Below are 26,973 nucleotides of genomic sequence, written 5' to 3'. Positions count from 1 at the left end.
GTTACATTGCTATTCCTACTACTACGCCTCAGTAATTCCTGCAGTAAGATGTGATTCAACGGAAGTGTAAATCAAATCAAATATATTTATATAGCGCATTTAAAAACAACTCACTGCTTTACAGGTCAAAACAAACAGCAAAGCAGAACACTCAATCATAAAACTACACACATACACAGTACTAGTAGTCAAACACTAGACACACATTAAAAGCAGCAAGGCAAGCCCTTCTTAACATCATAGGATAGGGCAAATTCATCAGGGGGATTCAAAGGCTTGTGAATATAGAAGGGTTTTGAGCCTGGATCTAAAAGACTCAGCGGAGGGGGCAGACCCAACGGCGAAGGGAATGTGAGTAGAGTGTGTAGTGTGTAGTGGTGTATGGATGAATGAATCAATGAACAAAATGGGAAAAGGATAGTGCTTGGTGTTAGAGAGATAAAATTGTTAGAGAGAGGAACAGAACAGAGCAGTGTAGGAGTGATATAGCTGAGGGAATGGGAGTGTTCCCCACCACTTTCTCTGGATAGACATTTAGGCATACTATTAAAGCATAGTCATCCATCAATCTAATTACCGCATGCATAGGGTAGTGGAAATATACCCACCTCCCTCAAAATGACGCTCCCCACGCTCAGCTGCCACCGCTGCCATCATAGCACTGTGCTGCAGTAATTTAAAATGGGTATGGAGAATGGTATCCCAAGGTGTTCTTTGGAACACAAGGATGAGAACAGTGACAGAGTGGGTGAGCATGACCCCGGTGCAGCAAATCTACTGAATGAACTGAAGGAAAACTGCAGTGTCACGTCGCATTCAACAAGGCTAGATGAAACCTATGGCTGGATCATGGACAGACAGACAGACAGGCAGGCACAGGCAGGCAGGCAGGCAGGCAGGCAGGCAGGCTGGCAGGCAGATAGATAGATAGATAGATAGATAGATAATGAATCTTTATTGATCCTAGGGTAAATTCAGTTGTCATAGCAGCACTGCTGTAAGGATGAAACAAAGATACAGGTAAGGGCAGAGAACAAGAACAAAGTAGTAGCAGTAAAAATAGAAGCCAAACTTGGCCATCCGTCTTGATGACAGGACTAATGTGTACTGATTTGCGTGATGTTTGTCATATCAGTAATATTACAAAAGAAAATCCACCATATATATCACGATTTTTAAAAAAGACTAAAGATGACTTGGAAAAGAAGTCACTATAAAAGAAAAACTAATTGTTGACAGGAAAACCCTGTTTATATGTTTAACAAATATTTTGTTGTCTCTCCACCATTTTTTATTGTAGCCCGTCAGTATTTAGATTTTGTCCGTAAGCTCACATCACCAAGCTTTCCACACAGGAAAGCCTGGTTTTGTTTCCGAATTTACCAGTGTGATCCGGTCACACACAGTTTCCGTATCCACTCAAGACCCAGACCAGATCAACAACCTGCAAAGTGAATGGATCCCGGTCTATAACCATGTGTCTGCCATTCAGACCGGAAGAGTATTTGACCGATCACACTGCAGTGTTTACAAAAAATCTAATTTAAATTATATTTACGCAATTGCAAAGGTGAAATGGAAGGTTGGACATCCACTTAATTGTCTTAGCATTTTTTGCGCTTCCGATGTACAGACTGTTAGGTGGAAACATTTGAAAATGGTTTCAGTCAACAGTCTGTCTCTCTTTAACTAAAGGGGTACGTAAGGCAGAGGATGAGAGAGATGGAAGCTGAGAGCGAAAGAGTGAAAAAGAAGGGGTAGAAATTGAAAGACCTCTCTCTAGAATGTAGATAATGATGGAAGAAAAGACCAAAGCGGATTGAGAAGCCGGAAAAAAGAAAACCTTTCGAATCTTATTCCTGCTTGAACACCTGCCCTAACGTAACATAAGCAATTTCTCCAATTTATATCATACTAGTGCCTAAAACTATATAGAGCATACTGTACTCTGTCCCCCTCCTTCTTGCCATTAAAGCCAATTTGTATCACTGATCACGAGCGTCATTAGAGATAAACCCCATCTATAATCTCTGAGGCTCTTTTTATTTCATCTGTGCTTGAGAGAAAACTTTTGCTTGCGTGCCTTGTTGGTATATTAAACCTCCCACTCTCTGCCAGCTCTCTAATGAACCAAATGTTTTAAGATCAGAGTTGGATATGTTGAGCTGCCTCAACTTTTCTCAGCTGGATCCTCATGACAGAGTTGTGTTGTACCAGTTGAAATAAAGGGTTGCCTTTTCTCTGAGGCCATGACTAACTGCTGCAGCGTATTGATTTGGTGTTTGTGTGAAGTCATATTAGAGGAATAGTCTTTTCAGCTGTAATTTGCTGTTATGACAAATGAGTGTATTTTGCTTCAAGGACATCAGAGAATATTTGTATTTCTTACTCTTAGAAAGAGACAAATAAAACATATTCCTACATTATTACAAACTAATGTTTTGTTTTGCCATGTCATAACAATAAATATAGCACAAAAATAATAATAAAATCTAATAAAAGTAGTAGCCTAAATTAAGCATATTGTTTGGAACTACAGAAAACTTGGGGCTGTAGTCCATTGTAGTCCACAAAGAACTGACATCCCCCTTCGTTGATGTGCGAGGGGGAGAAATCATTTTAAAAATAAAAAACTCAAAACACACTAAATGTTTTGTTGTTCATTTTCTGTGATTTCGTTTTTTGCCCTTTCTATTTTTTAGAAAAGTCTATTGCCTTTAATGATTGTCTGATCATTGTCTGATTTTTGCAATCTTTTGTTGTGAAGTGTACAGACTCGAGACCCCTTGTGGTGATGTTGCACTATAAATAAATACAAACTGAACTGAACTGAACTTTAGAACCACCACAGACTCAACCTGACTGCACTTCTATCCGCCTGTGAGCTCTAGTATCGGGCAACCAGCGGAGCCAGTCTAGGTGAGGAAGGCCATATCCGCACTCCGCTCACTACAGTACATCCCGGGGTGCTTGATCTGCAGTTGACTAGTTAGTGTGGTTGCCCTCCTTCCATCTTTCCAGATAAATCTCCCACAGTTTTGGGCCATATGTCAAATCGACCGGCTTCATCCGGACACATCTGGGTGCGTTTTGCTAAGAGATACATTATATTGTTAAATTTATATTAATTTATTTGTGAATTAATTTTCTCCATTGACCGGAATGGGAAAATGCAAAAGATTAAGCTCTTCCCAAATTTGGAGATGACTGACATCATAGATGTCTGACGTCATTGCTTGAGACTGACACTGTATGTCCATATATGGACATTCCAAGATACGGGCTTATGACATCAGGGATCTCAATATATGGGCATAAAAGGGAGGACTGACACAGAGATCTCCATATATGGCCATTAAGGCTGTCACGATCTTCGATTAGAACCGAAATTAAATTGACGTTCGATTCAGTGATTCATCGAAATTACAACCCGAATCGCGGTTCACTTCTGCGCATGCAAACGTCCAATTGCACGTCTGAACCGTGTTATGTGTGACATAGAGAGGTGACACACACACTGAACACAGACCACAGTGCAGACAGAGTATCAGGGACGTGCTGGGCCCCTGATTCAGCCCGGGAAAAAGAGTTGTAGAGGCCCTCATTGCGCGCTATAGAGAGAGATCTCTCTCTATAGCACTGCTGCTGCTCAAAGATTTGCCATTTCAGATCATGACAAGTGACAAGCCAGTGGCAGTGGGCCAATTACTTGAGTTATATTTCGTCGTTGTCGGGTGGAAACCTTGTATGTCCAAAACCGTTTGTTTTGTATTTATCATTTTAAAAAATGATTTAAACTAGTGAAAACAGCCGATCTACAAGCCGATCTACAAGCACACAACGCCTCGCGGTGCGAGGCGTTGTGTGCTTGTAGATCTGCTGTTTTCACTACTTTTGTGCAACGGCCTTGGATGATGAAGCATGCAGGGCTTTGCTTTGCAAAAAAAAAAAGTACAAATTTGAAACTTGGAGATACAAGGTTTCTGCCGGACAGTGACGATTTACTTTGTTGGCTGCCCAGCCCCCAAAATGGAACGAAGGCCGACATTTTATTTGTATTTTCTTCCTAATGGCCGGGAATGAGCCGGCCGTTCGGGAGTTGTCCCGCTTTTCCCAATGGCCAGCACGTCCCTGCTCACAAAGAGAGAGAGAGAGAGAGACAGCGTTTCATTCCACTGCTGCAGTCAGTGATGATGATAAGCCCACGGAAGATTTGGAAAACCCTCCCGCTTCATACAGGTCAAACGTGTGGAAATATTTTGGCTTCCCTGTCAATTATGAAGGCGCTCAACGGGTCAAATATTCTCCACACGAGTGCCGTATCCCCCCTCACTCAGGCAACACTTCAAACTTTTTGTTATTCTCATTCTCATGTTATTATTCAAATAAAAGTGAATTATTGAGAAAAGAGTTACAAATCAAGACAATAGCCTAAATTAATAGTCATATAGCTGTCAGTGCTGAAAAAAGGAGGTTCTAATAGTATATCGTATCAAAAATGTAATCGAATCGTGACCTTAGAATCGAAAGTTGAATTGAATGGTGGATTAGGCATATCGGGACAGCCCTAATGGCCATTCATTTATTAGTGAATTAATTTAACCCATTGACTTGAATGGGGGGAAATTAAAACGTTAAGACAAAATTAATTTGCAAGTGTGACTCGCGTCACAGCAACCACCCTTGCTATTTCCAATTGCATCTTTCTAGTTACAGAGGATAGATTACATCCCGTAGCCTGGAGGTATGATGTGTTTATCTTGTGCGTGCGTAAGGGAGGGACAGGAAGAGAACAGACATTGCATGTAAGTTTTTGTTTGTTTTTAATGATAATTTCTTTGGGCAATTCTTGCTTCATTAGATAGTCCATGGGCCATACGAGTTGTCGCTCTCGGAAAGGTGGCAAAGGTTACTTAGCATTTTTGAGAAGCTATATACCGGTATCTGTAGATAATATTTTGGTATGATAACCCTTCCTGAGTCACAGCTAAATTGAAGTAGACTATGAGGGGTCAAACTAGGGGTTTTTCATGATTCGGAATCCATTGCAAGCATGTGTTTTGCACGAAAAACATTCCTTGGTCTCCCCAGAGCTTTATTTTGTCCATGTCTTACCCCTTATCCCTAAACGTCTTTGCCTTTTTTACAATTTTGAAAAACACAAAAACCAATCTACATTGACACGTTGTGAGCTTGTAGATCAGCTATTGAACTACAGTATTTAAAATTTGTTTTTCAAAATAGTAAAATGGACGAAAATTGGGCCCATAAGATACAGTATGAAGGGAGTTTGATTCAAACTTGGGTGCAAAGCACAAAGGGCATGTGGTCTGTGCACTGGCTGAGCCATCAGTCATGCTGAGTGCATGCGAGTGCATGTGTGTTTGGAAAACAACACCGTACAAAAGGAATACAGCAAAGGATTCACATTAATGCTCTGTGGCCTTGATGCATTTGATGCTTTCATGTTTTCTATCTCTGCTGAGAGACAGAAGGAGTCTGTAAAATGTAATCTACTGCAGAGTTTACAGGACATCATTAAAAATAGGATGAGACAAGGGTAGAAAGATGTATGTTGAGAGAGCGAGAGAGAGAGGTAGTGAGAGAAAAGGAGCACAATAGAGTGAGAGAGAGTGACTGAATTGACTGTCAGCTTATTATCGAGAATCTCATCTTCTCTCTTTCATTTACTCTCTGTCTCTCGCTCTACCTCTGCCTTTTCATGTTAACAAGCGCTAAATTGCCACCTTTCAGCAGCCTTCTCCATTTTATACAATGATCTTCCCCACACCTCCAAAGCTAGCTTCTTCCGGCCCCTCAGCCACTAATGAACCCCCTGCTGGTTTGGGCGATTTGTTGGATGGAGGACCATAGACAAGTCCCGAAAGAGACGACGCGGCATTGACCAGTAGTCACTTGACTGGCAGCAGTCCCTTAGTTTTTCCAGGAAGTACGGACTACAATTGTTGCACATCGCTCCAATGAACTGCATGAGGCATCTAGCTTTTTATATCTGTGTGGAGGACCCTCTGACCCTCTTTACAGAGGCTGGAGGACTGACATTTGGCTGGCTGAACACCAAACTAGGGGTGGGACGGTATCAACATTTTGTTATCGCGGTTACCGTCTTCCCATTTACCGCCGGTATTGCGGTAATTACCGCACCCCCGTATCTATTAATTAAGGTTCGGCGATCAGCCAAAATATTGCAATCGTCTTCCCAAAAGTCGCCTCTCCACAGCCTGACTGCCCGAGTTATACTTCCCCGTACAGCACAGCGGGTCTGGCTTTGAAAGGAGCAGATCTACAAGCTCACAACACGTTGCATCCGCGACGCGTTCTGAGCTTTTAGATCCGTACACTGTCGGGTTACCATAGAAACATAGGCTACTTGGGCTTTTCAGACAGACAGCTGTGTGTCAACAAACCAGAAGAGAGACGGGTCAGTCAGATCATGTACAGTGATTCTGTAAACTCAGTAACTCAGGTCTCAAATCGCAGTGATTGAGTGCTGATATACAGGTTTTAGTTACAAGACTTGACAGAAAAGGTTATAAAATCGCCGACGGGACACAACGCGCAACGCGGTGGAAAAAGTAAAATAGTTTCATTTTCGGTTTTAGTCCACACGGCCGGCGCTCCGCCCGTAATCCGTATGAATAAAAAAGAAACTGCCATCAAGTACTGACACAACACACGGTATTTATTAACATACTTGTGTCGTGTGTGGATTACAGAGAAAGTTTACGATGCTCCGTACTCTACTCCCCAACGAGGCTGCTGCTATAGCTGCCCTGCAGGTCTGTGTCTCCGAGTGACGTATGTGGCTTCCAAACATGTGGTACACGGCCCAGAGAAGAGCGGCATGGAGCGCTTGCGGTCCTCGCTTCTCCCCTGTTTTAAAACTCGCTTGTTTTCAATAAAAAACTAGACAATTGTTTTGTCTTTTTTGACCGCGGTAAGCACACTGACACCGCTGTAGGCCTCGGTATACGGCGGTACGGCGGTTACCTTCCCCAACCCTACACCAAACCTCTCATTTGCTCTATAGTGTCTTAATTGTTTCTCAGTTTTTTGCAGTTTCAGAATGATTCATTTTGATTATATATTTTTTATGTCGACTTTTTTTTCTCCATTCCTTTTTTTAGTTTTTTAGTTTGTTTCTTTACACTCCTTCACGTCCTGCATGTTCCACGTTATCACCAGGCAGTATGTTTCTTCTCATTCTGTGCCCTCCACCCCCTTCTCTGTCCTTCTATCTGTTTCTTGAGTCCCTAATGGAAAGGTATAGTATAGTATATTAGGTTGATGAGTCATATTGAAGTCTTGTATGGAGAACCTGGCGGGCCATCCCACATACTGCGTTCACTCACTCATTCCTTTCCCAGTATGAGGTCTGGCCTTCGGCCTATCCACCTCTTTCCGCGGGAATTTACTGGAGAATGTTTTGCACCACACTGCACCACACTTCCGGTTAACAGCAGACTACAAGCTCACGTCGCGTCGCAGATGCAGCCGTTGTGAGCTTGTAGATCACACTCGGCTTCTCCGTCCAATTTCTGCGCAATGCACGATGGGATGTTGGAAACTTGTGGATAGGCAGCTTGAAAAGTGGGCGGGAGTACTTGCCTTGACAGACAGACTCCTCTAACCAATCAGCTTAGCAAAACATCTGTCATCAAAGTGCAGCCAGTCGGAAGAACGACAAACAAAGACATATTTTCGGCCGATGAGCTCCGCTAGCGCATACTCCTGTTCCTTTTTAATTGTTGTAATTGATCCCAACTCTGAAATAACTACACGTATTGCTTGTTTTATTGTTTCAGCGTTAACTGTTACACTTGTTGCATCAAGGGCAGCTATGTTGTTTTGAAAATGCTGCAGCAAACATCTACGTCACCATCTACACATGGACCAATCAGGGGAAGCTTTTCACTTGTTTTGCGGACAGCAGTTGAAACACAGTCACTGATTGGCCCCGATCAGAAAATGGTCGGGACCAATGTCTCATACTCGCTGCCTATACGAAGTCCAGACCTCATACTGGGGAAGGAATGAGTGAGTGAACGCAGTATGTGGGATGGCCCGCCAGGCTATTGCATGGACACTCCAGACTAATGTCTCTCTACTAAGCAAAAATGGTAAAAAAAAAATGATATTTTCCAGTGCACAACACCAACATCTAATCCTACCTCTACCCTGAATCCTTTCCTAATTATAAGCCTATATCTATAGCATTTCAAATTCTACTATACTTGTGGGGACTTAAGGTCCTCACGAGTATAGTAATACAAACACCCCCCCCCCCCACACACACACACACATTGCAAGCCTAAGCCTCTAAGCTTAGCTTTTGAAGGCTAATTGAGACAACACCATACTACATGCACGCACGCACACACGCACGGACGCACACACACACACACACACACACACACACACACACTCACACACACACACACACACACACACACACACACACACACACACACACACACACACACACACCCCTTCCAGGGTCTCAATAGGATTTGGTTTGTCACGCAATGGGACCGGCCACCCTGCAGTGCAGCATCTTATTAACATGGCAATATCACACCAGAGACCAGGGTTACCATAGTACAAGTTACCGTAGTAGCATGGAAAATTATCACTCTCATCCAGCCTGCTGGGCTTCTGTAGTTGGGTTTCCATTCAGATGTATCGCAAATATTAACCATTTTCACATGATTGGCAAAAGAATAATGCAAATTAATACACAAATATTCAGTCTGTGGAGGATAGACCGAATTTTTGTTGATCGGTCGTATGGCACTGGGTACTCTGAGAGTAGTGCAAACTCTCTGACAATAAATACAATGAGTAATGCATAAATCAGGGGTTTTCAAAGTGGGTGACGGGGCTCCCTGGGGTGCCGTGACGGCAGTCCAGGGGTGCCGCGAGGTAATTTGATATTTGGAATTTATTTAGTATAATTTTAAACTTGATGTACAGTTCTAACCAAAATGGCTATTATCTCAATGTTTTCCTCATAACATAATCACTAAAATATGCAATAAATATAAGGTGCTGGGAGTGAAAATCATGAATATAATGTAGGGGTGCCTCGAATGAAAAAAATATTCATAGGGGTGCGCTGAGCCAAACAAGTTTGGGAACCCCTGCATAAATAGTTGTGGGATGCATTCACAATTTGCATCGTTAACTTGCATTGCCCCAAATTTCCGTAGTCCCAAACTTGCTTGTCCCAGAGTAATCGTGGCCTATTTGGTCTTTTTTGTTTTATTAACTAAAAAAGTTACATAGCGTAGCTTACGTTACAGACATGATTGAATTGAGTCAGTACTTAGACTAACTACTTGGTTGGTACCAATTCTGCTCTTCCCATCTGAGCACTCACATTACTGTTAATTACACACTGTTCTTGTGCCAGGCTGCCCATCTTCACCTTGACTGAAGAAATCCCGCCAAATTATGGATGTGTAGAATATCGATATCTGCCGATATTTCATTAAAAATGCAATATCAGTATTGAATATTGCATAAACAAAATTATTATTTTCCCAATATTGACCAATATTTCTTTCACTGATATTGACCAGTAGGCCTATTTCACAGATATTGACCAATAGGCCTATTTCACCGATATTTACCGATATTTACCAATACTAGACCTTACCCGTTCGAAGATATGTGCTGCAAAATATGTGCAGAGTGTGGGTTATGGGGAAAGTAACTGTAACTGCATGGTGCGTGCGTGAGAATATGTGGGAGCATCATAATGTAAGGAGCAGCCCATGGAGGAGTGTATATTTATGATGGATACAAATGATTTAACACCAAAATTAGGTGAATAGAAGTATGAGTATGTATGTGCTTGCTCCACATAATTTTTCCATACCCGTTGGAAGATGAGACACACATCACCCGTTGCATGCGTGACCCATGCAGAGAGAGAGAGAGAGAGAGAGAGAGAGAGAGAGAGAGAGAGAGAGAGACAGAGAGAGAGGGAGAGAGAGAGAGAGAGAGACTGCAACATTCCTAACTGTGAGAGAGGTGTGTGTAGGCCCGGGGCTACAGATCCCATGGCCTGGAGGAACGGACTGTAACCCTGACAACAGGCTGTAGAGCTGTAGAGTGAAGAAACGCTAATAAATAGCTAGAATTTGGGAAAAATGGAATTCGGGCTCCGTCACCGTGTGTATAATGCTAATGGCCAATGCCATGTTAAATTTGAGATCAGTCGCTGAAGCGAGTGAATAGATAATCCATTGTGTGAGTGACCTACTGACTGACTGACTGACTGCTCTCCCTAATTAGTATATGGATTTCACCCACATTGACAAAATAATTATGTGAACGGCAAACGCTAATGGCTTTGAAAATGAAAAATAGTAATAAAATAATAACCAATATAAATGTAATATAATATTATAAGATATCGCCTAAACCCCAAAATTAAGATTCAGAATCGATTCTCATTTTCCAAAAATCGAAGATATTATTTATCAGATTTTGGTTTGTACAAGTTAAAAGAATGTGTGCAAGCATGAATAAATCAGACATGTTGTCTTGGATTTACCTTTGTTTACATTATTGCAATAAGTTGATAAAACCTTTACAATTACTAAAGCTACGTAAATGTACTCTGCTTTCATACCAGCAGACTGGAGTAGATCCTGATGTTTGAATTGAATAGAGAATCGTTTTGAATAGAGAATCGTTTTGAATCGAGAATTGTTTTTAAAACGGAAAATAATCGTTTCTGAATTCGAATCGTTTGGATTTGAAAGAATCTAAAAAAATTGTGAATCATGGCCCCAAGAATCGATTCTGAATCGAATCGTGAGATACCCAAAGATTCGCAGCCCTACCCAAAATATCAAAATTGTGAATTTCTAGAGAAGGTGAAAAGGTGCTCTATAAATAAAATATACTCGCATGTCAATGTCTCTATATTTGGCAAAAGTGTTTCCATCTCCCATTTAACGTGACATTTAAAGAATTTTTATGTAAAAATAAAAAATGGTGCATAAAAACTGTTCGATGGAAACCCAATTGACTCACACACAAACCTTTCATCTGTCGGCAACATGAAACACGCGCACGCGTGTGCGTATGCGTGTGCCTGTATGTGTGCATGCGCCCGAGCGCGTGTGTGAGTGTGTGATGGAGTGCGTGCGTGTGATTGAATGTTGTAGTCTGCGGTGGTAAAGAGCAATGAGCATCATTCAGTGATAGACAGAAAGAAGAATAGCAGTGGGCCTGATCAATCTGGATGCGTTCCCTGGAGACACAGTGCACGTGTGTGTTTGTTTGTGTTTGAGTGTGCATGTGTGTGTTTGTAATGTAAGGTGAGCAGCAGGCATCAGCAGCATTTCTGCACAGTCAGCAGTGATCTTTGCCAGCCTTTGCACAACTAGTCTCATGAATAGATCAGTGTGCCGTGTGTGTGTGTGTGTTTGTGCATGTGTAGATGTCCACGACTGCCCACAATCAGCAGGGTGTGTGTACATGTATGCATGAGCGTGCGTGCGCTTGTACGTGTGTGTGTGTGTGTGTGTGTGTGTGTGTGTGTGTGCGTGTGTGTGTGTGTGTGTGTGTGTGTGTGTGTGTGTGTGTGTGTGTGTGTGTGTGTGTGTGTGTGTGTGTGTGTGTGTGTGTGTGTGTGTGTGTGTGTGTGTGTGTGTGTGTGTGTGTGTGTGTGTGTGTGTGTGCGCGCAACGTGTGTGCGACGTGTGCACATGTGTTTGTGCGTGTGTGTGTTTCAGTCAAACTTCTTATTATGAGGACGTCTGGGTCCAATCAGTCTGTCACTGTCCCAGATTCACTCAGAAACAGTGTGCCACTGTTGTTCACTATTTCAAAACCCACCCAAACCAACATGGTTTGAATGAGGGCTTCATGATGTGAGCGACATATTTATGAAACAACTTTATCTTCTCTTCTATTCAACTGGTTGCGTTGAAGAGGAGTTTGGTATGCAGACCAAACGGACTGTGGAAGTGAATGTAGGCTAGCTGTGCTGTAGTGCCAGTTTGGTGTGCACATTTCAGAGGTGTCCATCATTAAAATTCAGTTTTGGGTCGAAGACGTGCACAGTAAAATATGTTATGATCATCTAGAACTCACACAGTCACACTAATGCAATCAGGACGGTGAAATGTTAATTGCACAATCACTGCAACTGATAGGAGAATTGAAGAACAGAAACCACATATTGTAATTGGTATTGCTTGCCTGGATAGGTTTTGCTTGCCCATCTGTTTTTCTAACATGCTCCGGGCAAGCAGGGGTCCTTATTGTTGGACCTTGTCTCAACTTTTTCCTTCATTCAAAATCACAAAATGGACTATTAAAACACACTAGAAGCTGGGCCGCCCGCGTCTAGTCGGCGACCTGGCCAACTCGGAACAATGTAAATAGGGAATGAATGCCCCGCCCTTTAGGACCCGTTTTGACCATCTGTCTGCCTGTGTCCATTTATGCCCATATATGGAGATATCTGTATCTGTCTGTCTGTCTGTCTGTCGGTGTCCATTTTATGTCCATATATGGAGATCACTGCAGTTATAGTTCTGGGTCCATTTTATGCCCAGATATGGAGATATCTGTCTATCTGCGTCCATTTTATGCCCATATATGGAGTATCTGTCTGTGCCTCCAACTGTGTTGCAGACACAGTGCCGGTTCCCCCTTTAATGCAAACCTCATTATACCTGTTGTCATAGGACCCGTTTTGAACATCTGTTTGCCTGTGTCCATTTATGCCCATATATGGAGATATCTGTATCTGTCTGTCTGCGTCCATTTTATGCCCATATATGGAGATCTTTGACCATCTGTTTGCCTCTGTCCATTTATGTCCATATATGGAGATATCTGTATCTGTCTGTCTGCAATCCATTTTCTGCCCATATATGGGGGCATTCATTTTATGCCCATATATGGAGAACGCGCGTGCCCGTGGGACGAACGGTTCTCGAGATACGCGGATTACATACATACATACACACTCACAGAGATTTTTTGTTGACTCATGTGGCGTACGTGATGTCAGAGCCTTTTATGAAGTGATGTCACAATGAGTCAGAGCTTTCGCCGATTTCCTCCGGAACAGCCTGATGTCAACAATCAACCCCGCATAAGGAGATTCCGAACGTTTCGCGCCGGTTCGGGAAAACCGCGCGTCGGGTCGGGTCGAGACCCGGCACTGCACTCCGTGCCGCGGCGGGGAACGCGCGTGCCGAATCTGAAGCCGGTGGGACGAACGGTTCTCGAGATACGCGGATTACAGACAGACACACAGACAGACAGACAGACACGCAGAGACTTCTCGCATTTATAGATAGATATCAAGTATTTCTTTACTGCAATATTAAAGGAGTGTATAAACAACTTGATTCAAATTGATCTAGCTGAATTGAACTAGCTGAAAGTTCCATTAGTATTAATGATATTTTGAGTAATTTGAACCAAATCTAAAATAAGGGATTTACTCATTTATTATAATGATATTGATGCACAATGCAAGGATTTGACCATTTTGAAAATTGAGAACAAACGTAAAAAAAATGGTTGAATCGGGGGCACGTGGGTGCAGTCTATAGTGCTGTCGCCTCACAGCTATAAGAACCTGGGTTCGATTCCCGCCAGGGGACGCTGTGGGCTCTGGCCTCTGGGGGCATGTTCTCTCCTCTGCATCATCAGTGCCCACACCCTAGGTGGGGTTGGTGAAAGGGGCTTTCTGTCTGGAGTTTGCATGTTGGCCCCTTGGGTATAGGTACCCTCACAAAAAAACATGCAGTAATCCTGGTCTCTATAATGCCTTAAAAATAATATTTTAAATAACAACATCAAACTCGAATCTTATTCCCATGGGACAAAATAATTAATCCACACGGAAAATAAGAAGAAAAGAAAAGTTGTATACTTTTAATTTACTGTGTTGAGAGACAAGTAACAGCACAGCAATGGTGGTCTCTCTGACAAAATGGTACATTGACATGTCAATGAGTAAAGCCGTGGAGCCAGTTCATACTGTAGGTTGAGCTGAGAATATAACAAGATGCTGTCAATCTTGAGCTTGGTCAGTGGCTTGGTATTTTCCAGACGGGTAAAGATGATGCCTTATCCTGTCCTCCATTGTTAAATTAACACATTTTCTCCCAATTTGTACGGAATAACTTTCAAACATTTCCCCCCAAAAACCTCAAAAATAGCAAACATATTTAGCAAACACATTTAGGCTAGGCTAGGGCCTAAACCACTTAAACCCCATCTGTACTTGAGAGGAAAGCTTTTGCAGATCGACAAGCTCACAACACGTCACGTTGTGAACTTGTCGATAGGCTATACTTTCAGCGAAACAGAAAATACTGTATATAGAGCCCTGAGCGACTCCGCTCAACTAAGAATGACTGTGACGGGGTGTTGTGTTCTTCCCATACAGCCAGAATAGACCATTGTCTAATTGAGTGTGCCTCACGCGCCCTGTATTATTTAAAAGTCAAAGCCTCGTTAAAACTCAACTTTTCTGATTTGATTGAAGTTAGTTTCTTTCTTCACAGAATACAAAGCTATGGCTTTTCGTAGCAGAATGGTTGTTGTTTACAATGTGTAACCAGGATCCGGTGAAAGTTGAAACAACCCTGAACTTTCTGCACGCGTGCTTTTCCTTTTGTGAGAAAGTATTAGCAGAAAAACAATTCCCCCTTAGAGTCGTAGGGAAATTTCAAAGTGCTGGATATGCAAAAGGGAGAAGGTGAGCTACTTGCATTTCTGAAGGAAGAAACACGAAAGATTAAAGGAATGTTTCTTTGTTCCCAAAGTCATTCAAACAATACCCCAATACACACGCACGCACGCACGCACGCACGCACGCACGCACGCACGCACGCACGCACGACACACACACACACACACACACACACACACACACACACACACACACACACACACACACAGTTCAAGTTCAATAGATAGGGCACACAGCACACCTCCTTAGTATCTTCAAAACAGCAAAAACATCAGTCTCAGCACACATTATTACATACATACTGGAGTTATAGTGTCATAGTTTTATCACTTTGAAGATGTAGCCTAAATGATCTGATGCTCTACTTCATTTGGGGTATTGGAGACTGGACTGTTTTTTCTTTATTTATTTATTTTTCTCAGTTTTACATAACTTCAGAAACACCCAAGCAAAGTTAATCTAGGACACCAGTACAATTTAAAGAAGTACGTGGTGGGAATACAATTAGAGCAATTTAAATCAGGGGACTTCAACGTTTTCAGGCCAAGGATTCCTTATTTGAGAGAGAGAAGAAGCAGGGACCCCCACAATCTGTTCATAGATATAGTTTCATTGTTTGACAGCACGATGAAGTTAATGTGTGTTTTCAGATATTTAACCACTTGCCGAAAATAGCCGATCTACAAGCTCACAACGCTTTGCAGTTCTCAGAATATGCATGGACGCTAGGATTCAAGTGGTTAATATAAGAAAGGGGGAAAAAAACAAGTTCCGGGGGGTCCCTGGAACTAAATATTTTGAGATGGGGGTACGTGGCTAAGTTCACACAAAGATTTGGAGGACCCCCTGTAGTAACTCTGAGGACCTCCTAGGGGGTGTTGAAGTCCCCTGATTTAAATACCAGTAAGACTCCCTAATTGGGAGATAAGCGACCGTTGGTCGCTTATCTCCACAAATATCACAACCTCCACCTCTCACGTCATACGGGTAGCCATAGTTACACCTGGAATGTTGAATCTCCATATATGGAGATAACCTACGCATCACACAAAGTCTGACCTCACCAGCCCATACTTGGGCATGGACGACTTATATCTCCATATACGGAGATGGCCATATATGGAGATACGATGACATCACAGAGTCCACAGCTGATGATGTGGCGTGATGTCATACAATACACAAACAAGCCCTATATAAAGGGGCAATTCTCACCAGGGAAGAGAGCATTGCCTGGAATGTTGAATCTCCATATATGGAGATAACCTACGCATCACACAAAGTCTGACCTCACCAGCCCATACTTGGGCATGGACGACTTATATCTCCATATACGGAGATGGCCATATATGGAGATACGATGACATCACAGAGTCCACAGCTGATGATGTGGCGTGATGTCATACAATAAACAAACAAGCCCTATATACTGATGCGATACGATGACATCACAGAGTCCACAGCTGATGATGTGGCGTGATGTCATACAATAAACAAACAAGCCCTATATACTGATGCGGAGATATGAGCAGGGCAAAGGTGTGACGTGTGACGTGTGACCGACCGACCGACCGACCGACCGACCGACCGACCGACCGACCGACGGACGGCCGGTGGAGGTTTTCATAGTAAACTGCTCCCTAACGGTCGCAATTACAATATGATCAGGATGTCATTTGTCAGTGGTTACCCAATCTGGCTAGCCATTGTCAAAGAAAAGGGAACGCCCACTCGGGTTGTCCCTCTTCCTAAGCTGTCGTGACTCTGTCAGAAGCGTAAGCTATCATGACTCTGTCTGGAGAGAATGGTGGTTACCTAATGGTTACGTTACAAAGGCTGTCCAGAGAACTGAAAGAACACGACAACCTCTTGTGAATAGCAGCAGAGTACCAGAGTTGCAGCAGACCTAGCCTGGCTTGGCCAGACTATATACTAATGCAGCTAACTAACTGCAGTATATATTCCCACCTTGTTTTAACATGGGTGGGTTGTTTAGCTGTGTTAAGCTACAGCAGATCTGCTTCAAGGAGTTTATTCCAGATACAGTATGTGGTGCATAAAAACTAAATGCTGCTTCTCGTTTTGGTCTGAACGGTTCATGATATCGCATCGTATTCAGAAATCAGAAATGTATTTTGTCCCTAAACCAATCAATCAATGCTTTATAGACCAGTATAGAACAGTAGTATTTTCAAATGCTTTTTTAAATGTTTTTGAGCGGTGGTCACAACGCTCCTATACGTGGCCGTGTGTGTGGGTCTGTCTGTCTGTCTGTCTGTCTGTCTGTCTGTAGCCTGCAGTAACCTTTTCTGACCACACATGTTAAGGGAGGGGCGCTGTTGCACACACACACACACACACACACACACACACACACACACACACACACACACACACCACCGCTCAGTTCACACGAGTGTGATTTTTTAATGTTTAAATGTCTTTGGAGCCTGTGTAAAGATATAGTTGAATATTTATATCACTCGTAATCTCTTCGTCATTAAGTCCAACCTTGTTTTGCTTATCCCAATTCATGTTCTTTCATCAGTCACACGCACGCACGCACGCACGCACGCACGCACGCACGCACGCACGCACGCACGCACGCACGCACGCACACACACACACACACACACACACACACACACACACACACCCCTTTTCCTCAGGTCTTCATTAAAACTTGATGGGGATGAGTGAAGCCAATAATCTTAAAGCCCTGTGAACAGCCCTGCCTGGAATCAATAGGTTTCCTGCTACAGAAAAGAAAAGGAGGGGGGAAAAAAGTCAGACTTATTAAATATTTATCACTAAATCTCTGGGGACACGTACCGGTAGGAGAGTTCTGGTGATGCACTGTCTGACACAATTAGCATCTCTTGTTCACCTGCCGGCCTCCAACCATGCCTCTAACTGTTGGACAATGAGCGCTAGCCTATCACTGGTTCTATGAGAAACGACAAGCCTCCTTTGAAGCACTAGCTGTCTCTTATACTTGTCGTGACAATATGTCGCCAGGATGGACACTATTTCAGGGAGGGCTATTTTAGCTGTTGATAGCGTGAATCCATAGTTGGACTAAAGTGGTATCCAGGGCTTCAACTCAACTGTCTTTCTCACAACTCACAAGCCAGGAGTCTAGAGATCATCTCTGTGGTGGTGTTTAATAACTCTCCACAGAAAGCAGTATGGTTAAAACCATAGACCAGCATGTTGAGCATGTAGCCTGTAGTCTTTCACTGCCTTAATTGGCTATGGCATTCCATGCTGTTCTTAAAAGAGGTATTGATTTCATGGGTTTTTAAGGAGTGTTTTTAAGGCAGGGGTTTTCAAAGTGGGTGACGGGGCACCCTGGGGTGCCGTGACGGCAGTCCAGGGGTGCCGCGAGGTAATTTGATAATATTTGGAATTTATTTAGTATAATTTTAAACTTGAAGTACAAAGTTATTTTCAGTCAGTTCTAACCAAAATTATCTCAATGTACTCCTCACAACATAATCGCTAAAATATGCAATAAATATACGTTGGGAGTAAAAATCATGAATGGTGTGCCTCGAATGAAAAAAATATTTATTCAAATTGCTTTACAATGAGTATTATTACATCAGACATCACGCATTTTACTCATCAACATAATGGTATAGTACATTATATTCTACGCAGACTGAATTGGAATAAAAATCTGTGCAATATAGTTGTGGGATATGAGCTATCAATCACTGGTCTAGCTTCCAAATTAAAGTAGTTGGATATGTGAATTAAATGAATTATGGAGGAACTGGCTGTGAGTGAGATGTGGTTGTTGTAGAGAGGTAGGAGTTTCGTGCTGTGGTATTGACAGCTTATAGTCAATAAATTGGTCATTCAGTTCAATCTGCAGCACAAAGTTGTTCCAATTAGACTATAGTGTGAGGCATGTGTTATACACTAGAGTCTAGACTTATCTCACAGTAGGAGCGAGATCATTTAGCGACCTACAACCGGGTCGCGACGTGGTCGTTAGTTTTCAGCGACCGGGTCGCTAAATCGAGCGACCGGGTCGCTAAATCGAGCGACCGGGTCGTTAAATCACCGACCGCGCCGCTAAACCGACCGACCCGGTCGCTAAATCTACCGACCTGCCTGCAGTTTTAGGTCGGTAGATTTAGCGACCCGTTTGGTACATCTAGTGACCCGGTCGGAAGATTTTGCGCCCCAGTCGGTCGATTTAGCGACCCCGTCGCTCGCTTTTGCGGCGCGGTCGGTGATTTAGCGACGCGGTCGGTGATTTAGCGACCCGGTCGGGAGGTTGCGTGGCAGGTTAGCCTAACTGAGGTAAGGTTACTGAGGTTAGGGTTAGGGTTAGGGTTAGGGTTAGGGTTAGTAGCCCGGTGGTCGGTGGAAGCGACCACCGGTCGGTGGATTTACCTACCCAGTCGCTGGATTAGCGTCCCGGTCGGTGGAATTAGCGTCCCGGTCGGTGGAATTAGCATCCCGGTCGGTGGTTTTAGCGTCCCGGTCGGTGGTTTTAGCGTCCCGGTCGGTCGATTTAGCGACCCGGTCGGTGTTTTAGCGTCCCGGTCGGTGGTTTTAACGTCCCGGTCGGTGGTTCTAGCGTCCCGGTCGGTGGTTTTACTGTCCCAGTCGGTCGATTTAGCGACCCAGTCGCTGAAAATTACCGACCACGTCGCGACCCGGTTGTAGGTCGCTAAATGATCTCGCCCTCTCTCTTATCTCAGGACCTTCCACCCAGTGGTGTCACAAGGGGGGGAAATTGGGACTGAGTTACTGGTGGAGGGGCTTTAATAATTTTATTCTTTAGCTATTGAAAAATAGCAGATATACAAGCTCACAGCGCGGCACCGAGTGCCGCGCTGCGAGCTTGTAGATCTGTTATTTTTGAAAAGTCATGATTTTTTAAGCGAACATCTGTAACTCAAGTTTTGCTTCCGGGGGGTCCCTGTAACTAAATGTTTTGAGATGGGGGGTACGTGGCCAAATACATTTCATTTTGGGGGTCCTTCACATGAAACATTTTGAGCACCACCTACATAGAAACATAGTTTTTTTTTTTTTTACTTCCACCACCTGTTTTGGACCAGAACTCATTACCACATTATTGGGTAGGGGCTCGCTCGATGTGGTTATTGAGGAGCCAGATGGCTTCAAGAAAAAGCTGCATTAACAACTAGAAGCGGTTCTCTGCGGTGGTGGAGCACATACAGTATCTCTGCCAGGCCAGTGTCAGGACCCTAGGAAAAAGCAAGAGGACATACAGTAGTATGTCATACTAGATATACAGTTCAACTCTGTACATGTGTTGCATCCCCTCACTCAGAGACCCCTTAAAGAGGTGGTGCCATAGTTTTGTACTTTTTCTGTTTTTCATGTGTCTAGGAGGTTGAAAGTACTTCATTAGACCCCCTGGTGTTTTTTATGAGAAATGATGTATTCTCTTGGTATTTGTTTGTTTTCTCTTGGAGGCTGCCACCTTGTGGTCAAAAGTGTCAGTTAAAAAACACACAGATACTAAGTATGTCACAGTATCAACTCCTCTCCTAATTACCATTCACCCAACACTGTGGGGTGTGGCTAACTTCAGCTGGGTCACCACCCACCATGACATCCATGCATACTTAATGAACTGGGGGTGTGGCCACATAAAAACCCAATTTTAACTCTTTCTGTATTCTTTTTTTGGAAAAAATCTTCCTCCTAGTATAATCATAATACCTGATAATCATGTTTTAGAGGGGGAAAAAATCATGGCACCACCTCTTTAACATGCAATTCTAATTTGGCGCAGTAGCAAAACGTGTGTTTTGAACAAACTGCAAAATGGCAGGAAATGTAGTTAGATGAAATGGACATGGCCTATTGCACCATGATCAAAGGGAAAAAATAAGTTTAATGTACAAGTAGTTGGACAAAACGTAAATCAGGCTGGTATATCACCATCATAATGGCAGCGTGCACAAAAGGCTTGATGCTGATATTGGTCTAGTAGTTTGTGAGATTAGAAGGCCACACACACACACACACACACACACACACACACACACACACACACACACACACACACACACACACACACACACACACACACACACAGGGGGAAACAATCTCTCTCCCTGGCCTTCGGCTTGGCTGAGATAATGACAACTACAAATTGCTAATCATCCAAGTTCATAGTTGTCCTCATTGTGCACCTGTTCATTGGGTGCGTTCAACCAAATGATTTGCCTGAAGAATTAAAAGAGCATGCAGTTCACGCTCACACAATCAATCCAATTCCAATTCATTTTCTCTGTGGACTAACTTGTTTGACTGCTGAGCGCTACACCTGACCCCACCCTGGGGGTCTGACATTGGGGATCGCGTCTCGAACTTTGTCTCTGAGATTTCGCCATTACTGGTGACCGTCCTTTTCCATGGACACAAATGTGTGCTATCTCTCGCCATGAATTAATTTCCATCTGTTTGTGTTTGTAGTCCCTCAGAGAGATTGTACCTTCTAAGCACCCATAAGCCAACCTTTCTTCAAAACTGTCCATGGTACTGTACTGTACATTGCCAGCAGGAACGACGCAACATGAATCACAAACATCTTGATTCGCTGCCCAGTCACACACAATGTTTGCATCCGTGTCATCTGCTGTGATGTTTGGCTCGTTAAAACAGTGGTTCTCAAACATTTACATGTCAAGGAGCACCAAAAGTATATGTATTTGTCCGCGGCCACTGATTTGAAAAGAGTTTGGGACCACCACCACAACAGAAGATTTGTCAAGATTTGTCAAAAACCTTTTGAAAATAGCAGATCTACACTTGCAAAGTGCTGTGAGCATTTGTTCGCTTTCTCCACAAAAAAATATGCCATTCTGTTCTTTATTACCTGGCCAAACCTTTTGGCAAGAAGTACAGTATGCTGCAGCCTGTTCAGTGGGCTCTTTGTTCTCTGTCAGTTTTATGTATGTGGTGAGCACACACTCTGAAATGGTTCAAGGCTGTTTATATTGAAGTGCAAATCATTTGTCTGTGTTTTTTGTTCTTGAATGTGTGTGGGATGTGGATGTGTGTGCGTGCGTGCGTGCGTGCGTGCGTGTGTGCGTACGTGTGAACGCATTCCAGTGCTGAGCCCGCATCCCGCTGCTGCCGCTTCAGCCAGAAGGTGTCACTCCATCTACAAAGGTTTTGCCCAGTGTCTGATGGCCCTGGGGGACAGCCTGGCGGACAGCGCACACAAGGATGAGGACACACATGAGATCCACTCCATCTGCAGGTCAGTGGGTTCACGTGTTGTTAATACTGTAGCCGCTGGCTGGACCGGGGGGGAGGTGCGCCCAGATATTTTGTCCCCTCACTTTTCAGTGTGACCGCCCCAGTTGTGTACATGGTGTTTGTGTATTGGCTGCTCTGAGCGCTCTCTATATGCGATTGGGTTGTTATTATGTGTGTTAACTGCTGTGCAGGGAAGTGCAGAGAATGTTAGAGGTGCAGGGGCTGACATTTCTAAAAGGGCACTTACGGTGAAAATACTGAAAGTAGCGTGTTGCGCACTACCAAATGTATCAGAGATGAAAGCAGTCAGGCAAATGAAACTAGCTGGTCATTGCCATCTCCAGCGGGAGCTTGTACAACACATCGATTAAAAGGACGTCCTAGTTCTTTTTTTATAATTTTTATCCCACGATTTTGTAACCCATTTTCACCCAGTGCTAATTGCCTATGTAATTCTGGGCTCTGCTCTCCCTCTACCACGCTTGGGGAGAAAACAGACTGACCTCATGCTTCCTTCTATGCATGAGGAGTCCAAGTTGCTTCTTTTCACCTGACATTGGGGATTTCCCCGGTTTGGACGCAGCGCGTGGAAGGAACACGTTATTCCAACCAATTCCTTTCCCCTCCATCAGGCACCTCAGCTGGCCAGGGGGAGGAATTATAAAGACCAGGATTACTGCATGTTTTTTGTCAGGGTATCTACCCTAGGAGACACAGGGAGAACATGCAAACTCCACACAGAAAGGCCCTATCGCCAACCCCACCTAGGGTGTGGGCGCTGATGAGGACAAGGACGTCCTACTTCTACCTACATACGTACGTGGATGTGCTGAAGAAAGATCTGGTGCGGGAAGCACAAACGAGCTGGCCAGAATAAGATCACTTTGAATAAAGATCACTCGCGTAAACTCGCATTTGACATTCTGTTGCACAAGTAGGCCGACATTTACAGTAATATCCTTCTTCAAAGTCTTCTTCTTTTGGCTAATTCCCATCAGTGGTCATCACAGCATCGAATCATCTTGTTTCCATCTGCTTCTGTTCTCTGCATATTCCTCAGTCACTCCAGTCTTCTGCATTTCATCTTTCACCGCTTTTGCCTGGCAGCTCCATCTTCAGCATCTTTCTCTGCACGCGACCAAACCATCCCAACCTCGCCTCTCTTTTTTCCCCAAAAAACCTTTTAAACTTGCCTGATTATGTAATGTAGTCGTTTCTGTAGTCATTTATGCTCTTGTTCTCAAGAGCTCTTTATGCACGCACTCAAATGGTCCAAGGACATTCATATTTGAATACTTTGTGTGTTCTCTTTTTTTTGGAGGGGGGGGGGCTTTTATGCCTTTATTGATAGGGATAGACAGGAAGGCTGACAGGAAATGGGGGAGAGAGATGGGGAGTGACATGCAGCAAAGGCCGTTGGGATTGGGTAGCTGGAGTGCGTGTTTGCGATGGAGTGCGTGTTTGCGATGTGTGTGTGTGTGTGTGTGTGTGTGTGTGTGTGTGTGTGTGTGTGTGTGTGTGTGTGTGTGTGTGTGTGTGTGTGTGTGTGTGTGTGTGTGTGTGTGTGTGTGTGTGTGTGTGTGTGTGTGTGTGTGTGCGTGCGTGCGCGCGCGCGCGCGCGCGTGCGTGCGTGCGTGCGTTCTATTAGCAAGTATGTTTGCAGGAATTTGTCTCGGTTATAGGTGCATTACAGTATATAGTAAAAACTATCTACGATATTATGTAATACCTGAGGAGACTGTAGAGACTGGTATAGCAGCATGCAGGGTTCCATAATGCACTTGTGTGAATGAATAAATCATGGCAATGGTTGTATTATTGAGTACACATATCTGTTATACTCTCACAGAGGGATATGTGAGACCGCAACTGACACATACCACACACACACAGTTTCTGTAAATCATGCCAATATTTAATTGATGACCTCACACACACACACACACACACGCACACGCACACGCACACACACACACACACACACGCACACGCACACACACAACCGTGTCACTATACAGTCCTTGTGAAGATTTCAAAAAGCTGTCCTTTCCCCACCCCATTTTCACCCAGTGCCAATGCCTAAACTGTAATCCTGCATGGGCACTACCGTCCCTCTGCCAACCTGAGCTCATGCCAAAAGCTGTCCTTAACTTGCTGTTCCATCATAACCTTAACCGTAAACAACCCCAGCGTGTCTCCGTACGACGTCCAATATGGACCAAAGTCTAAAAGCTCTGCTAGGTGCACCCAAACTGAATGACTGATGTTGCCATACTTAGGGCCTTGTGCATTTTGATTGATTGATTATTTTATTAGACAAAAATGGAGAACAGTACAAGTATAGTCAATACAATTGAAATGTACAGTAGTACAGTACAAGTACAGTTGAACACTGTGCCTAAAAGGAACATGTACACGTCCAGACCCAGACGTCCAGACGGAGTCAGCATGTGCCGTTTCACATACTAAACTGCAACCTTTGGTCGCAATTAAAAATCTACAAGGTGCATTTTGCCCCCAGTCTTTCAATACAGGAAAGGCCATTAGTTCTGAGGTATGTTATTTGGGACCAAAGTGTTGGATGGACGGACAGTTCCCTGTAGGGTCCCGTTGCTAAAACTTGGAGAGGATTTCAGCAACTGCAGTTTAACAGTGATTGCTGTGCATTGTCTGGTTTGATTTTGAAAGTAATGTTATTAGTGTCTCTCCACCACTCGAGCAAAACAATTACATCAAAGTTTCAATGTGAAAGTGCTGAGCACTTTATTATTCCACCCAGTCAGTCAGTCGACTACTCATTGTTAAGTTGTCAACAGTGCAGTTCCAGGCTGTATATTGGCAGGCATCGCAGATCAGAGTTTCAGCACTGCTTGTTCACATTTACATTGTTCAAGTTTTCTTTTTATTTATTTTTTCCAAAAGAATATTTGGGGGGAGTAGTGAAAGTTACAGGTATGTTGAATGCAATATGAAACATAGCCTAAGCTTACCATAATCACAGTATAATCCTTAATCATTTTCAGTCATATTCAAGGGCTTTTGGAGAGAAATGAAACCGACACAGAGCACTGCAGAGGGAAGGTGTGTGCGTGTCTGTGTCTGGCTGATGCCAGTTAGTAGTTGACGGCCCCTCGTTAATGGTTCAGTCTCTGCACTGTCAACTAGCTGCTGTTGTACACATGCATACCTTTCAAGCAGACTGGTTAATTGGTTCTTAACTTATTTTGTTTCAATTTTAAGGAGTGCATTTCTCATAATAATTATAATAATGGCGGTATAAGAACAGCAACAACACTAGTTTATCTGAACTGTCGCTGGAGTAGCGGGAACACCGCTGTCGTACCCCCGCAATGCTGTGGCCCTCGGCTTGGTACCCTAGACATAATTCGGCCCTTGGGGAAAACTAATTGTGGGCTCGCCTGAAAGGCGAGCACACTTTAGATATTGTCAATATTTATTTATCTATCAGTCAGTCAGTCAGTCAGTCAACAGTTCTCCTCAAAACTTTGGCACCTTTCTACTCCTACATACTTAGACAGAAAATGAAAATAAAAACATCAATGTGTTCAGCTTACTGTGGCAACGTGTTTTTTACAGCAATCGGCCAAATGGTGGCGCTGTAGGAAGCCTTCGAAAGTGCAAACTTTGAACAGGTATAGCTCATGCTCTGTTTGAGGTACATCCATGAAACCTGTATACACTTATGCGTCCCCTCATGCCGAACAACTTTTACACTCTGACTTTTGATCTCTGACCTTTAGTTCTCCCACCATTTTGAATTATATTAAAAAACAGTAAAAATCTATCTCCTCCTGGGATTTTTGCGTCAAGTGCACAACACTTTGGACCAATTCGGTCAAACTGTGTGTGGTCAAGTGAAACATTGTTTTTTAATAATTCACTGAATATTGCAGTTTTATGCAAATTATTCTTCTGCCTCTAAATCATACATGCAAAGTGACACGTTCATGGCTTTTGGCAAATATGTAGAGGGTTAGTCCAAATATCACTGAAACCAATCTTATTCCAATCGGCCAAAGGGGGGCGATTAGTCCTTAGGCTCATACTCAACATTTGACATATCGGTACCACCTGGGTGGGCAAATTCTAGTTGTGATTTTTATATTCCTATACATCTCTAGATTAAGTTTTGATATGATAGACCTTGCAGACAGGTAGCTTAAGTGGTGTTATCAGCTGCTAAAGTTACCATCCCCCTTTGAAAATTGGCATTTTAGACACAGGTACATATATTTCTATTAGCTTATGTTCAGGACATACTGTAAAGTGTTATATGATATGGTTGGTATAATTTTTAAGGGGACACCTTGAGCTGTCATTCAAGCCCTTTTGTGAATATGTATGATAAGTACAGTGGTCACTGGACCTCTTCAAACCTTTAATAAATACATAAAAATAACTATTTCCGCCTAAACCATATATTTTCTTTTAGTTCTGTGGCATCAAGAAACATCAGAGACACAAAACACAACAACTAGAATACAGACACGACCCTAAGGATTCAGGAAATGTATAATTTACCAACAGTATTTCATTCTGAGGTGGTAATCTTCAGCCTTATCTTAAACGGGCACTTTTTATGAGAAATACAGGTCAATAGGCCTATATGAAAGAATAGCATTAAACCTCCCTAAACATTGATACAAAAGTGTTTCAATTGGTTCTTTTACCTTTAGGCATGCTTGAGAACCGAAAAATTTGGAAAATATATTTACCATAAAGGCATCATTTTCAAGATGGCACCCAGGATGGCTGCCGGGAGCTTAAAATGGCTACCGGTATATCTCAATTATGCAACCTAGAAAGGTGGTTTTGGTGTTTAACCCAAGGTTTTGGGGTTCAAGGAATGTGTCTGAATCAGTGAAATTAACACCAGTTAATCAAATGTTAATGCCAAATGCAAGATGGCGTCCCTCCCAAGATGATGTCCCATT

The 26,973-nt window shown here is 43.2% G+C and overlaps 1 protein-coding gene across 1 annotated transcript in view; it reads left to right on the top strand.

Moving 5' to 3' along the window:
• Positions 1–26,973, top strand: part of nrn1la (neuritin 1-like a) — a gene marked incomplete at both ends in the record, with an annotated part of 74,446 nt that overhangs the window by 28,000 nt on the left and 19,473 nt on the right. Inside the window, one exon of the mRNA XM_080737232.1 lies at positions 21,869–22,019. Within this exon, the coding sequence (XP_080593358.1) occupies positions 21,869–22,019 (151 nt within the window). The remainder of the gene's footprint in view (positions 1–21,868; positions 22,020–26,973) is intronic.

The sequence above is a fragment of the Nannobrachium achirus genome (assembly GCF_963921795.1).
Source record: "Nannobrachium achirus genome assembly, chromosome: 11".
NCBI lineage: Eukaryota > Metazoa > Chordata > Actinopteri > Myctophiformes > Myctophidae > Nannobrachium > Nannobrachium achirus.
This window is presented reverse-complemented; position numbering and strand designations above follow the sequence as displayed.